We start from the raw sequence: 12,920 nt of genomic DNA, 5'->3' as shown, positions 1-12,920 counted from the left end.
CTAATGAAAGATATGGTGATACAGATGTAGTTAGGCACAGATATATACATAGGTGTGGATTTTAAAAATTACCTTATGTAGTTCACCACCTTCAGTTTTGTCAACAATTCCTCCCAAAATCATAAACTTTAGAGTTTCAGAAGCTATGTTTAGCACTGTTTGGACTGCTTGTTTGGTTTTCACGCCTGTGACAATCTCTGGATAATCACGCTGCATTAACCCTAAAACAAATTAAAATATTAGTTACTGTTTGCCACAATGATCCCTTTTGCTGTTTACTTATTCTGTAAGTAACCTCATTTCCAAAAAACTGCCTGTTTCCTGAATTCAAGAGGAGAAGGAGCAGTCTTAATAATAAATACAATATATTAGGACTTTAAATTTTCCTTAGAATTTTATAAGTTTTGGAAATTAGAATGAAATAAGTATAAATTATTTCTCAAGCACTACCCTGAACAATTTGTATGTATACCTCATTAAATTCCTACCTAACTCTTTCATAGCCTCTTGTTTGTTCGTTTCCAATATTCTGTTTACTTCCTGTAAAAAGGGAGAAAATACACCTTATGTTAAGCAGAAAACAAGTTTCCTTTAAAGGTAATTACATATCTATAGCCACTAATGAATAATTATACCAATTTTTAATAGTACATATGTCCTTATGCTCTCTGTACTTATTCTTGCCCACAACCTAAATGCTTAAAGCACTTAAAATAAAGAAAACTATAAAGCAGGTTCCAGCTAGAATACAAACCATGGTTTACAATACTTACCAGGCTATGATGGTTCATTTCAGTGGGATATGGGGGAGGGGAGAAATCTGTAGCATGATTCCCATTTCCTAACTACTAAGTGTTACATATGAACTGAGTTCCATTGGAGGGAGCCATTTTTTCTTTAACTTTGGAAAAGGGCATTTAAATGGAAGATTCATTTTTTTAGTTTTGAGCAGCTCCACATTATTTGGGGTTGTCCTCTCTACTATTTCAGAGGGCACCATCCTATGGTACTTAAAATTAATGTGGTTGCTTGACGGACACTAAGCTGTTTAGTTCAGGTTCAGTTCTCTTATCTTGATCTTGTTACATTCTTTTTTTAAAAGATTCTACTAGCCTCAACTACTTCTGTGTTCCCTCAACTTTTTACAAGTACAAAATAGCATGTAATCCCCTTGTGAAGAGTACTTCTCAAAATATATTATTGACTCTTTAAAGCAGGAAATGGGAACCTGCAGCTCTTCAGATATTGTTGCACTCCACCACCCCAGTCAGTATGGCCAATGGGTAGGTATGATGGAAGCTTTAGTCCATCTGGTTCCACAGGTTCCTCATCCCTGATCTAAGGAATGGTATCACATGTGATGTACTTTTCTGCTTAAAATGTGAAGTCATGTACTCACTTGATAAACTCTCTCATGGCCAGCAATCTGTCCAATTAAACAATTTGTATCTTCTTCACCTTGAACATATCCTTTGGCGATATCATACCGGAAAGTGAGCTGTTTATTTATTTGCTTGTCCAATAAATAAATAATTCTAGGTATCACAAGCTGAAATACATAATGTATTAAAATATACATATATCAGGTATTGCACAGTTAACGGCCATACTAGACAATTACAGCTTCGTCAACATTACCCAGCCAGGACCATAGGACGACAGTATATCTTCCACAAATTCAATAAGCTGCTTTTAAACAATGTCACAAAAGCTCAGCTACAACTCTTGCTAAGTGCCTGCTGCATTCTAGCGAAGCAGGATTCCTCTGGGAATTATTATATAATATTTATTTATAGCCTGCCTTTTTTCCTGACATGGACTCAAGGCAGCTTAGGAATTGAGTGAAGTCATTCACAGGAATTGAGGAAAAGCCCCTCCCAACGATGTCATTTTTTCTAGAAGTCCTGTCTGTCAACATAAGGTTCCCCCCCAAAAAAATACCCAATTCCTGAATCACAGAAGGAAATATAGTTTTCTACTAACAAAGCATAACACATTACTGAAAAAAAGATAAAAAAATTTACCTTAAAGAGCCGCAGAATTCTTAAAACACGAACAAACCGAAATATCCTGATAGTATTAAGCATTTGAAACTTAGTTCTGAGTTTTTTAAAGAAGTGACTAATCATGACATCCACAACTCCCACTACTATGATTATAAGATCAAACTGGTTCCAGTGGTAAAAGATGTAGGTCCTCCCCATTGCAAAAGCCTGTTTAAAACAAATATTTAATTGACATCAAACAGGAAAATACATTGTGTGTATTAAGCATTTTTATTCCATTCCTCAATTGACAGGGCTCCCAAAGCACCTTACATAATAAAAACAATGACTAGTAGTAAGAAGAGGAGCCTCAAAAGGTTCTGTATTGGGAACTGGTGCTTTTAACTGGTTCACAAGAGACATGGAATAAGTCGTGATGTGGGCAAATTTGCAATACCCCAAATTATTCAGCGTAATGAAACTCCCAGAGAACTTACAAGGGCTTCAAAAAAATCTCTCCAAACCAGGTGAATGGAAACCAATACCAGTACCAGTTACTGGTGAAAAGCAACAATGGGAGAGCCTAGTATCTTCAGGCCCTGCAGAAGTTCACAAGGTTGGCCACTGTGGGAAACAGGATGGTAGACTTCTGGTCTGACCTAGCACTGATGAGATTTTCACATTAATGAATGGTATTCACTGCCATAAGATTTTGAGATGGCCACAACCTTAGACCACCTTAAAAGGGGATTAAATAAATTCATGGAGAATAAGTCTACGATCAGTTGTAAGCTATGATTAACCTTTATGTACTTCTCTAAATTGCTGGAGGGGCAACAGCAGAGGAAAGTTATTCCTAAGATTTCAAACATAAAGCATAGACACAACACAATTCTATAAACCTAACCAAATAGAAATAACGGGGAGGGTGTGAGCTCCACTGATTGCAATAATGTTCACAGACAGCTTTGCACACAACTCTTGAGTGTATGGGAAAAGGGACTGTCAATATGGAGGTCTCCTCATACACAGACATCTCTGTGATCTTGCAGGAGGTGATCAAGAGAGGAGCGGGATCAACTCTCGGTCAACACAACTATAGTTGTTTCTTTTAAGTCATGGCAAGAATCAGAACATTAACTGAAGAAAAAGAATGAGCAGGGTGTAATATTTCCAAGAAACAAGAGTTTCAATTTCACACCGTTGGTCAAGTAAATTCTAATTCCATATTGTAAAAATGTAAGTCAATAATTAAAAATACAATTAATACAAATATTGCAATACTTTGAATAGTCAGTACCTTAAATAATGCTTCCAATATATACAAAGCCAGATAATAGTAGTTGCACGTTTTTAGTTCTTCAACAAATGTATCCGCATACTTTGGTATAAAGTGAAGAACGATAGGGACACAGTTCAAAAACGTCATCATGGTACTTATATATTCAAATTCGTCCAGAAATACCATATGGTGGCACATTCTTAAAAACTTGTTTCTGTGGAGGGAGAATAAAATTTTGACCTTTGATTAGTTACCAAACCATTTAGAAAATTCTGACCACTACATTATATTTACTTGTTCATACCATACATGGGTAATTAGACTATTTAAAAATAAATGATAAGACCCATAGACAGGCAGGAATCTCTAGTTGTTGATAGAGATGCTAAGGAGTCTTGTGAAGCTAAATGAGAAGAACGAAAAAGTGTGCAAGAGTCCTGCTCCTCTTCATCTCCTAAAACTGGGCACCCCTCCCCATTGGAAATGGGGGATTTCCCAACAGAACTATACATAATTCATAATTGTATGTTTGAGACACTCACTTACTTCCCAAAGAAGGGGGTACCCAGAGATATCAAAGGAAGAACAGTACAACACACTTGTATTCTTTTCTTTCTTGCCAACACTGACCTTGCTCCAAAGAAACGTGATGCTGGCAAGGCCAAAAGTAGAGATCTGCATCCAATCTTCTACCCATCACTGTCATCAATGTCTCCTCAGTCTCAGCCCCTTTTCCCAGACTAAAGACTTAGCTGAGAAATATACGAAGCAACATAATCACCATCTATTCGCAGCATTCGTAGATTTCAAAGCAGCCTTTGATTCCATCTTAAGAACTCGACTATGGGACAAACTCAGCAAGTCAACCATTGACCGTCGTCTGCTGTTGCTAATATCCAAACTGTACAACAATACACAACTTTGTGTAAGGTGCAACTGAGCAGGTCAACTTTCTAATTCAATCAGAACAACTAAGGGAGTTAAACAAGGGTGTATATTGGCCTCCTTTCTGTTTAATATCTACATAAACTCCCTACATCTACAAGGGGCAGATATACATGCCCCAAAATTAGCAGACAAAAGGCTGCCTATCCTACTTTATGCAGACAATGCTGCTATTCTGTCCCTGACACAGATGGGTCTTAAAATAGCTCTTAAGAATTTAACAGAATACTGCTGAGAGGAGCAATTATCAGTGAATTACCAGACTAAAGAGGAGGGAGTCAGTGGAGAATGCTGACAGCTCCAAGGCTCAAAACTGGGCCAGAACACTAGCCGGAAAGAAGACTCAATTGAGCTCTATACTGATCTCCACCTGCACACACAGGGATATGAACCACTGTCAAGATAAATCTAGACTCAGGGCTCCCAGCACTCAGCCACACCACCATCTCCTGAGCCTAACCTCCTGTGCCACTACGGCTGCATTCCTGCAACCTGAACTGTGCATCCAAAGGTATCCATCAGGGTTACAATATAAGCACCACCACCAGACTTTAGCACTCCCTTGCCTTATAAAATCCAAACTTCAGAGCTTGCTCTTCACTTTGAGTAATGTGCCTCTCTGCACAGCTGCCAAGTCTCCCGATTTTCGCGGGAAACCCTCGTTTTTAAATCTGTTTCCCGCTCTTCTCTCTTATGGCAAAATAACCCGTAATTCCCCCGTATTTCTAAGGCAGCAGCTCCTGCTGGCCAGGGAGGCTCCTCAGCTGCTAAAGGGTTAATAGGAGTCTGAGAACGACTGAGGGCGGAGCTTGCATGCCTTGTGCTGAGAAAATCGGGGCCTGGGCAATGCTTTGGGATTCTCTTAAGTGGATTCCTTCTTCTTCTTCTTCTTTTAAAAGTGCAGCGGCTTGAGCCGTGTTTGGGGCAGCGCCGCTTTCCGCGGCCTATCCCCATCCCCCAGGAAGTGTGCCGGGAGGCCTTCCCTGGGCGGGCCTGGGGGTTCCTTCTCGGCCTTCCCGCCCTCCGGCAGCGGCGTGGGGAAGTGGATCCCCTTTAAAAAAAAAAAGCTGTGTGTGGGGGTACGTGCGGGGGGGAGGGGCTCCTGGGAAGGAGAAGAAAGAGGAGCTGGCTGCACCCGTCTTTGTTCCTGCCGCCACCGCTGCAAGGCTGGCATGGATGCTCGGGCAGGCAGCCAAGCGCGATCTGGGCATCAGCTGGGCATCAGCCAGGAAAGGGGGGTGCAGTGCGATCGCTGGGGGGAGGAGGCTGTAGATCCAGCTGGGGAGTGGGGAGATGAAGTTCACCGCTGGAGGGTGGGGATCCCCATACAGCAGCAGCAGCTGGCAGGGCCAGGATGCCACAAGCATCTTTGTGCACATCGGGTTGGGGCTGGTTCGTGCACGGACCCAGCAACTGCCATGCTGGGCTGCAGAGTCCTTGGGAAGCAAGGACTTAGATGGCATGGTTGAAGGCAGAGGAGTCAAGCCGGGGAGGGGGGATGCTTACTCGTGCCCCCACCCCGCCTTGCAACCCCCAGAGGACGGAAGCTGCTCGGGGGTTGCTACCTTCTGCCTACCCAACAGCCGCGCTCTGTGCACCCCCTTACTCCCCATAATTAAAGGACTGGGCGAGGGGTGGGGGGAAGGTTGCAAATTGAGGTGCCAGCCCTCTCAACACACACCAGACCTCCTCTAGCCCCCCATTCTCAGGCACTGCCTTAGGCATTCTTAGGCACTCTGGGGCTGATGGGATTTGTAGTTCAAAACAGCTGGAGGTCTCCAGGTTGGGGAAACTGTTTTTAGTCTATTGCAGGAATCTTTGGGGCAAAAAAGGGCCTGAACCCATGACCATTAGATTAAGAGTCCCATAGTTTACCGACTGAGCTATCCCCTTTTGAAAGTCGTAAAAAACATTCTTGCTATTGATAGTTATTGTTTTGACTTTTTGTGTTTTACAATCAAGAGTTGTATAAAGCAAATCATTTTTTAATTTGTCAGTCAAGCATGAGAATCTTAATCGTGGATTTGAGACCTATGTTAGGCAAAAGATTCCTGCCTTGTAGGGGGTTTGACTAGATGACCCTTGTGGTCCCTTCCAACTCTACAATTCTATGATTTTATTCAATAAATAGGGCTGTGATAAGGTATACCAGGAGCAATTTGCCTGCTTGGTGGTGTTGGAAGCCACCTTTGGGGGTTTTTCTTTGAGCTCAAAACCTTATACTGTAAATAATTGTGGAGTTGGAAGGGGTCCTGAGGGTTATCTAGTCCAACCCCCTGCAATGCAGGAATATGAAGCTGTCCCATATGGGGATCGAACCTGCAATGTTGGCATTCTCAGCACCACGCTGTAACCAACTGAGCTATGCATGCACCTTGTCTTCCAACAAAATATGCCCGGAGGCAGCTTGTGTTTGCAAAGTGGCAAGGCAGAGATGACTTTCTGCACATGCTCAGAAGTGTGCTTACTAGTTCCCAAGGGCTCAAATCAGGCCATCCTTGCTCCCTAATCCTTCAAGAATGAGCACAAATGCAAGGTCTCCCGCCTCCCTCAATCTCTTGCTGAACTCAGCCTTCCTCAATAGGAGCAGAGCCATAAGGATGGCTGAGCAATGTTCTCCGGCTTGCTAGGAAAACATCTGGGATTCTGGAGAGACATTTTGCAGAACGTTTCACTGCCACAAGCTCTGAGTCAGTGGAGGGAGCCGGCAAAAGGTCATAAATTTTGCAGAAGGAAAACGAAGTCTAGCCCAAAAGACAAAACAAAATGTACGCAGGGTTGGATTGGCCTGTTGGTCTCAAGCAGCAACACCAGGATTCCTAGGAGGGGGGTGCCTTCTGAAGAGAGGTGCAAACTTGTACGTGCTTGGGTTGCAGGCCAACCCCTCCGCCCTCCGCATTAGATAGGGAGAGAAAAGGACCGGCGCTGGGTTCTTTCGGTGCCCAGACATGGGCAGAGCCGGCACCGGAAGTCGCTTCTGTGCATGTCCAGACATGCATAGAAACGACTTCCGGTGCCGCACCGCTGGGTGAGTCTGTGATCCCTTATTTTTCAATGCTGAACTTGGCAGTTATGGCCTCTCTGGGCAGGATCATTTCTGGGGAAGCCAACTCCTCCCTTCCCTACACAGCTGACTTTGGCACTGATTTTTGAAAGCCTTAGCTCTCTGATTTTACTTGCTGATTTTGGAACTTGCTATTACTTGCTTTTGGTCCTTCAGAACTCTGCTTGTCATTTTGGGATTTGATTAACTGCCTGGAACTGCACTTCTCACCTCTGGAACAAGAGTTAGCTCTCCAAAGAACTGGAAACTTGATTCCTTGTGGCCAAACCCCAGCAAACCTCAACAACTATGCTCAATATTTTGATTACTAATCTTAGCAAATGAATGTGTATGTCTGTATAATTTTACTGTGTAAGCACGCTACCTTTTCTGTCAACCATATTTTAGCAAACATTAGTAAACACTAACTTTGGTGGCTTAAATGTTTCCTCATCCACGCTGTAAACCCAATCAGATAGCAATTTCTTCAACTTTACCAGCACTCCTTTGCTTTCCCAATAGGTCTTTACTTCATGAATATTCATAAACCTAAAATATTTAAGATAAGGTAATTGAGAAGAGAAGCTAACAATAAGAAAATAGTAAAATCCTAAAGATATCTCGACTTACATTATCACAGAGTGAATTTGAGAATACAGATATCAAGACAGCTGCTTCATAAAAAAAAAACATTAACAATGCAATCCTGAATGTTTCCTTAGAAGCCTGCTCTTCAGGAAAATTGATCAAGGTTGCTTACTAAACTTCACTTTAAAACAACAAAGATACAAAATCAGTGGAGCAGGAAAATAATGACCATACGAAGATAAGGTCAATGGCTGATCTAGTTCAGCATCCCGTTTTCACAAGGGTCAGCCAGTTGCATAGGATACCTGAAAAGAGGGACCTAATCCAATTTCACACCAAAAAGGGAAATCCATTAATTTTGCCCAAAATACACTCTTTTGCAAAGCAATGCGCTATAAGACAATGCATTTTTATGTTATTTCCTCCCTCCAGATATGCATTTTTATGCAAACTTAACCATAGCTTAACACATGGACAGTGTTCTCGAAGCTACGAACATGAGTTTGACCAAACTGTGGGAGGCAGTGGAAGACAGGAGTGCCTGGCGTGCTCTGGCTCTGGTCCATGGGGTCACGAAGAGTCGGACACAACTAAACTACTAAACAACAACCATAGCATATGTATTTTTGCACACATTACTTGATTAAAGTATACTGCATATTTGGAGAAGTGTAAATTTTGAAGGATGGTGGTGTTTCAGAAAGTTCAGGTCAGAAATTATAACTCAATCAAATATCTCTGTCATCCCTAGTTAGCACCAAGGAATCTCCCTCACAAGGAATGTTCCAGGCTCCCAAGAAACCACCATGATCAGACAGGCCCAATACAGCCCAAGAGAACAATCAATCTGTGCAGGCTCAGCAAGCCAGAGTGCTAAGTGGGCTAAGTGCTGCTAAGTGGGCAGTCATAACCACAGTCCTGCCCTTGGTTCAATGTGTGGCAATTACCACAGGACTCAGTCTCAGCTGCTCTAATAGAAATGCCAACCGGACCCCCATCTTGTCATAGTTGAGCTTCAGTTTACAAGGCATCATCCAGTTCTTTATTGAGTCCAGACACCAGAAAAGCACATCCACTGGACTCTCAGGCAATTTTCACTAAATGTTTTCCTATGTACTTAAGATCGCATTATTAGGTTATGAACTTGTGTTCTAAGGCCAGTGGTTCCCAAGCTGTGTTCCATGAACCATCAGTAGTGTGTGATCTTCATTCAGGTGGTTGGCGGGATGTTTGCAACAATAACATTAAAAATCATACAACACTTATCTTTTTCTGTCTTTAAAATACAGCACTTACTTTCCTTCAATATCAACATAGCTTTCTGCTGCACCTATTAATGTTTGGGCAGCATCTTGGTTCAGCATTCCACTGTTGTACTGCTTCTGATAACTGGCCTATATTTTGAAAAATAATAATGTATATACTGAATGAAATAACTTGCTTTCTTCAGCAACATGCATTATCTACCTACTGAACAACATAGCTATCTATCTGCCTCTGCATGCATGCTAATTAAACTGTTAATTAGCTCTATTAAAAAACATTGAGGTTACATGAAAGTTCTTTATGTAGTGCTTCACATTTTCCCCACATGCAACCTGTGGTCTTTCTGTTTGATTGTTTGTTTGTTTTAAGACAGCTGCCTTCCCCAGCGCTTCTAATATTGGAGAGCTTTAGCATACTCAGCAATCAAAAGTTTTGTGTCTTTTTTGTAGGAAATGTATACTTTTTGTGCATTCTGCACAAAACATTATTCCCACATGCAGATCATGACTTGATGCATTGTCAGATAGGAGTGTTTAGTTTATGCATTTCTCAGACTAGTCCATAACTGAAGAAGCACCTCTTCCTATTCCAGTCTGTTCATGCACTAATATTTTTGAAGGAAGCTAATCTCAATTTTCTATTTCCTAGGAATAAAGAGGTAGTTAAGACAGATAAAGAGAAGGATTTCTCTACCTTAATTATGTGGACACTTAATATTGTATTTTTCATAGCTATGGACCACACTAGAGACAATGTATTTTGAATTCACAGTAAAACATAGATCTTAAGATTCAAACGTTCTATAGAATTGGGACTTTTCATTCTGAACCACCATAAAATGCTCAATTATATTGTTAAGTAATTATAATCCTGAAATTACATCAATAAAAGGCCAATAAAAGTACGAACTATTTGTGCAGTTAAAAGACGTAATCTGGCTTCTTCCATTATGTCAGTAATTTGTTGAGCACTTCCTTCAAATGTAACATTGGCATTACATTCTGGACATCTAATTGATTTGATCAGTTGATCCATTTCTTCTGAATCTAACTGCACAAGTGGGGGATAAGAAAAACAGAATATACATTGATTGAAATCTCAATATTAAACCAAGGATAATATTAAATCAATTTTAAGACTCTAAACATTTTGGGTACAATCCAATGGAAGTTGAGCACTTTTATACTCTACTGTAGAGTCAACAATTTACAAAGTCTTCCGGCCAATCGTGCAGCAATGGTGGGCACTGTTTTCCTCAGCTGAGGAGAACGCAGTGCCTTCAAGGAAAGGGGGGACTGCTCCAGCGCAGCGGCCCCCCAGAAGAAACCCCAAATTGAGTGTTTTGGGGACGTGTATCCGGCAGACGCCAGAAGCGAGCTACCCCCTCCCTCGGTCTGCCTATTTTTTGGGTGACGACAGAGCAGGGGGTCTGGAGCTAACGTGGCACAGCGGAACAAAGCTACCCCAGAGGCACGAAGCTGCGACCCTGCCAGGCAACAGCGATCGGTACTTCAAAAAATAATAATTTTTTTTTAATTGGAACCTTAAAGACTGTGAATAATAATTGAAATTAGAAAAAAAATCTGGTCACGGGAGGAGATTTAAAAAGGAAGCACGGGAGGAGATTTAAAAAGGAAGCCGGTCTCCCCCTATTGAGAGATCTGAGATGCAGTTAACTTGCCTATTGCCGGAACAAGTGAAAGGAACTTATTAATTATCAAAGAGCGGACTTTAAACCCTCCCCCTGAGGCAGTGTAAAGGGGAGAAGGGCTAAATTTATTAAAATCCCTGTAAGAACTTTTTAATTTGGACGGGGGGGGGGAAACCCCTAGAAACTGGATTCGGGTCCCTGGATGGATTAGCGAGCCGCTATTGTGACATCACAATAAGAAGGAATTTGTTTACCTCTTTGAGGCTGAGAACTGTTAATTTTGAAGAGAGCGCAAAATATAAGGCTGTGGACAAGAAGTTTGACATATGCTCTTTTTATGAATGGACACATGATTTTTTAAGACATGAAGAAAAATTAAAAATGAGATTAATAACCAGATCGGACATAAAATTGGTTTTGAAATACGAATTGCACTGTCTCCTGCTTGGTAATCTGCTCTTTCCCCATGAAATCTGAGACGACCAGGATGTCTGTAGTCATTACATCATCTGAGTCATCTGAGTCCTTGGACTTTCAGAAAGAACTTTTGGAACAGCTTTTGGATCATAAAAATGATTTGAAGCAAAATAATATACTGATACGTGAAATGAGTGAGAGAATTCACAATTATAAGGGAAGTGAAAAAGGATTAATTCCCAACAGAGAATGAAGAGAAGCAAAATGAACAATTATCAGTCATGGACAATGCAACTGAATTTAAAGAAGAGGAAGATGCATGGATTATTGTTCCCCCAGTGAGAGGGGGGGGGATCAGGACACCTGTTTGATTCAAGGGGTCCTCACAGAAGAACCAGTATGGAACAATGTCCTCCCAGTGAGAGAGGGAGGGCAGGATCCATACTGGGGCCAGAATTTAGAGGGGGGAAACTGAGATAGGGCTGGAAAGTGGAAATATAACTGGATGGTTTTGTGCTACAATATTTAAAGAATTGGGGAGGCAGCAGGGGAGGATTAAGGAAGAATGGTGGGTAGGATGGGACAGAGTGGGAGTGGGATGAGGGGTATTAATAGATGTAATTTTTATTGATGGATTTGAATGGTCCAAAACTGGAATGACTTATGGAACTCGCTGAAACATTTGGGAGACCCTGAGCCCAGGGGAAGGGGGGCTGTATTAGTCGTAAGTGTTAAATGTTATTAAGAATTATTATTTGAACTTATGGGAAATCTTTGGTAATAAAATTTAGGCTAAAGGGAGAAATAGAAGATTGAAGGATGGGAAATAAATTCTTGATTGGGATTAATTGATTAATTAATGGTGGAATATAGTTGATGTTTCTAGAATAGAATAATAGACAGATAATGATAAAAGGTATTAGATTGAATTAAGATATAAGATGGAAATTGCTTAAATGGAATTCTAAAATGGACCAAGTGAGAGGGGAATTGAGGAAGTCAACAATGTTAAGTAAAAATGTAACAAATGATATTTGTCTTTTTATGTTTTATTTTTATTTATTTTTGTGTGTGTGTTTTTGCTTTTGTAATGTTGTTTTTGTATTTTGGCAATATTGGAAAACGAATAAAAATTATTTGGGGAAAAAAACAATTTACAAAGTCTTGCTGCAGCATTCACACACAAAAATCCTGTCTTATCTACCCCACTCATGGTGTTGCCTGAAGTCACTGATTCACACTACTGTGGCAGGGCCAGTTTTGTTTAAATCACACACAGGAGTCATGGGAGCCAACTCTAGGGGGCCATAGGTGCCTGGACACTCACAATAATATACCGCATTTTTCCGTCTATAAGACGCCCCCATGTATAAGACGCCCCCTATTTTGGGGGACACAGATTTTAGAAAGTGGGGAGAGATGGCCCCATGTATAAGGACACTCCCTAATTTCTGACATTATTTTTAAGAGGAAAACCTTAGTCTGATACACGGACTATATATACTGATATACGGTAATTGTGGGGGCAGTGCACCCACAAAGTCAATGAGAAAAGCCGGCAGGTGGCAGCGGCACTGCCTCCGAAAATCAGTTCAGCTCTGCCCTCTGCAGCCAGCCACTGAGGCACCCTTCACACATCTGCATTGCGGCAACGGGCACCCACAATCCTGAGGGCAAGATTGCACCCCAGACAGGAGCTAAAAGAATGGGCTTAACTTTGGCTTCATTGCATCCCAGAATATG

At 41.4% G+C, this 12,920-nt stretch overlaps 1 protein-coding gene across 1 annotated transcript in view; it reads right to left on the bottom strand.

Moving 5' to 3' along the window:
• Window positions 1-12,920, bottom strand: part of LOC118076093 (solute carrier family 9 member C1-like) — a 64,759-nt gene that overhangs the window by 25,029 nt on the left and 26,810 nt on the right. The window contains exons 12-19 of the mRNA XM_060279533.2: window positions 10,019-10,159; window positions 9,140-9,237; window positions 7,685-7,804; window positions 3,286-3,481; window positions 2,025-2,213; window positions 1,400-1,549; window positions 489-540; window positions 73-221 (exon numbers count right to left, since the gene is read on the bottom strand). Of these exons, the coding sequence (XP_060135516.2) occupies window positions 73-221; window positions 489-540; window positions 1,400-1,549; window positions 2,025-2,213; window positions 3,286-3,481; window positions 7,685-7,804; window positions 9,140-9,237; window positions 10,019-10,159 (1,095 nt within the window). The remainder of the gene's footprint in view (window positions 1-72; window positions 222-488; window positions 541-1,399; window positions 1,550-2,024; window positions 2,214-3,285; window positions 3,482-7,684; window positions 7,805-9,139; window positions 9,238-10,018; window positions 10,160-12,920) is intronic.

Source organism: Zootoca vivipara, chromosome 1 (assembly GCF_965207765.1).
Source record: "Zootoca vivipara chromosome 1, rZooViv2.hap1.1, whole genome shotgun sequence".
Taxonomy (NCBI): Eukaryota; Metazoa; Chordata; class Lepidosauria; order Squamata; family Lacertidae; genus Zootoca; species Zootoca vivipara.
Note: the sequence above shows the minus strand (reverse complement) of the source record. Positions and strands in the feature narration are given on the sequence as shown.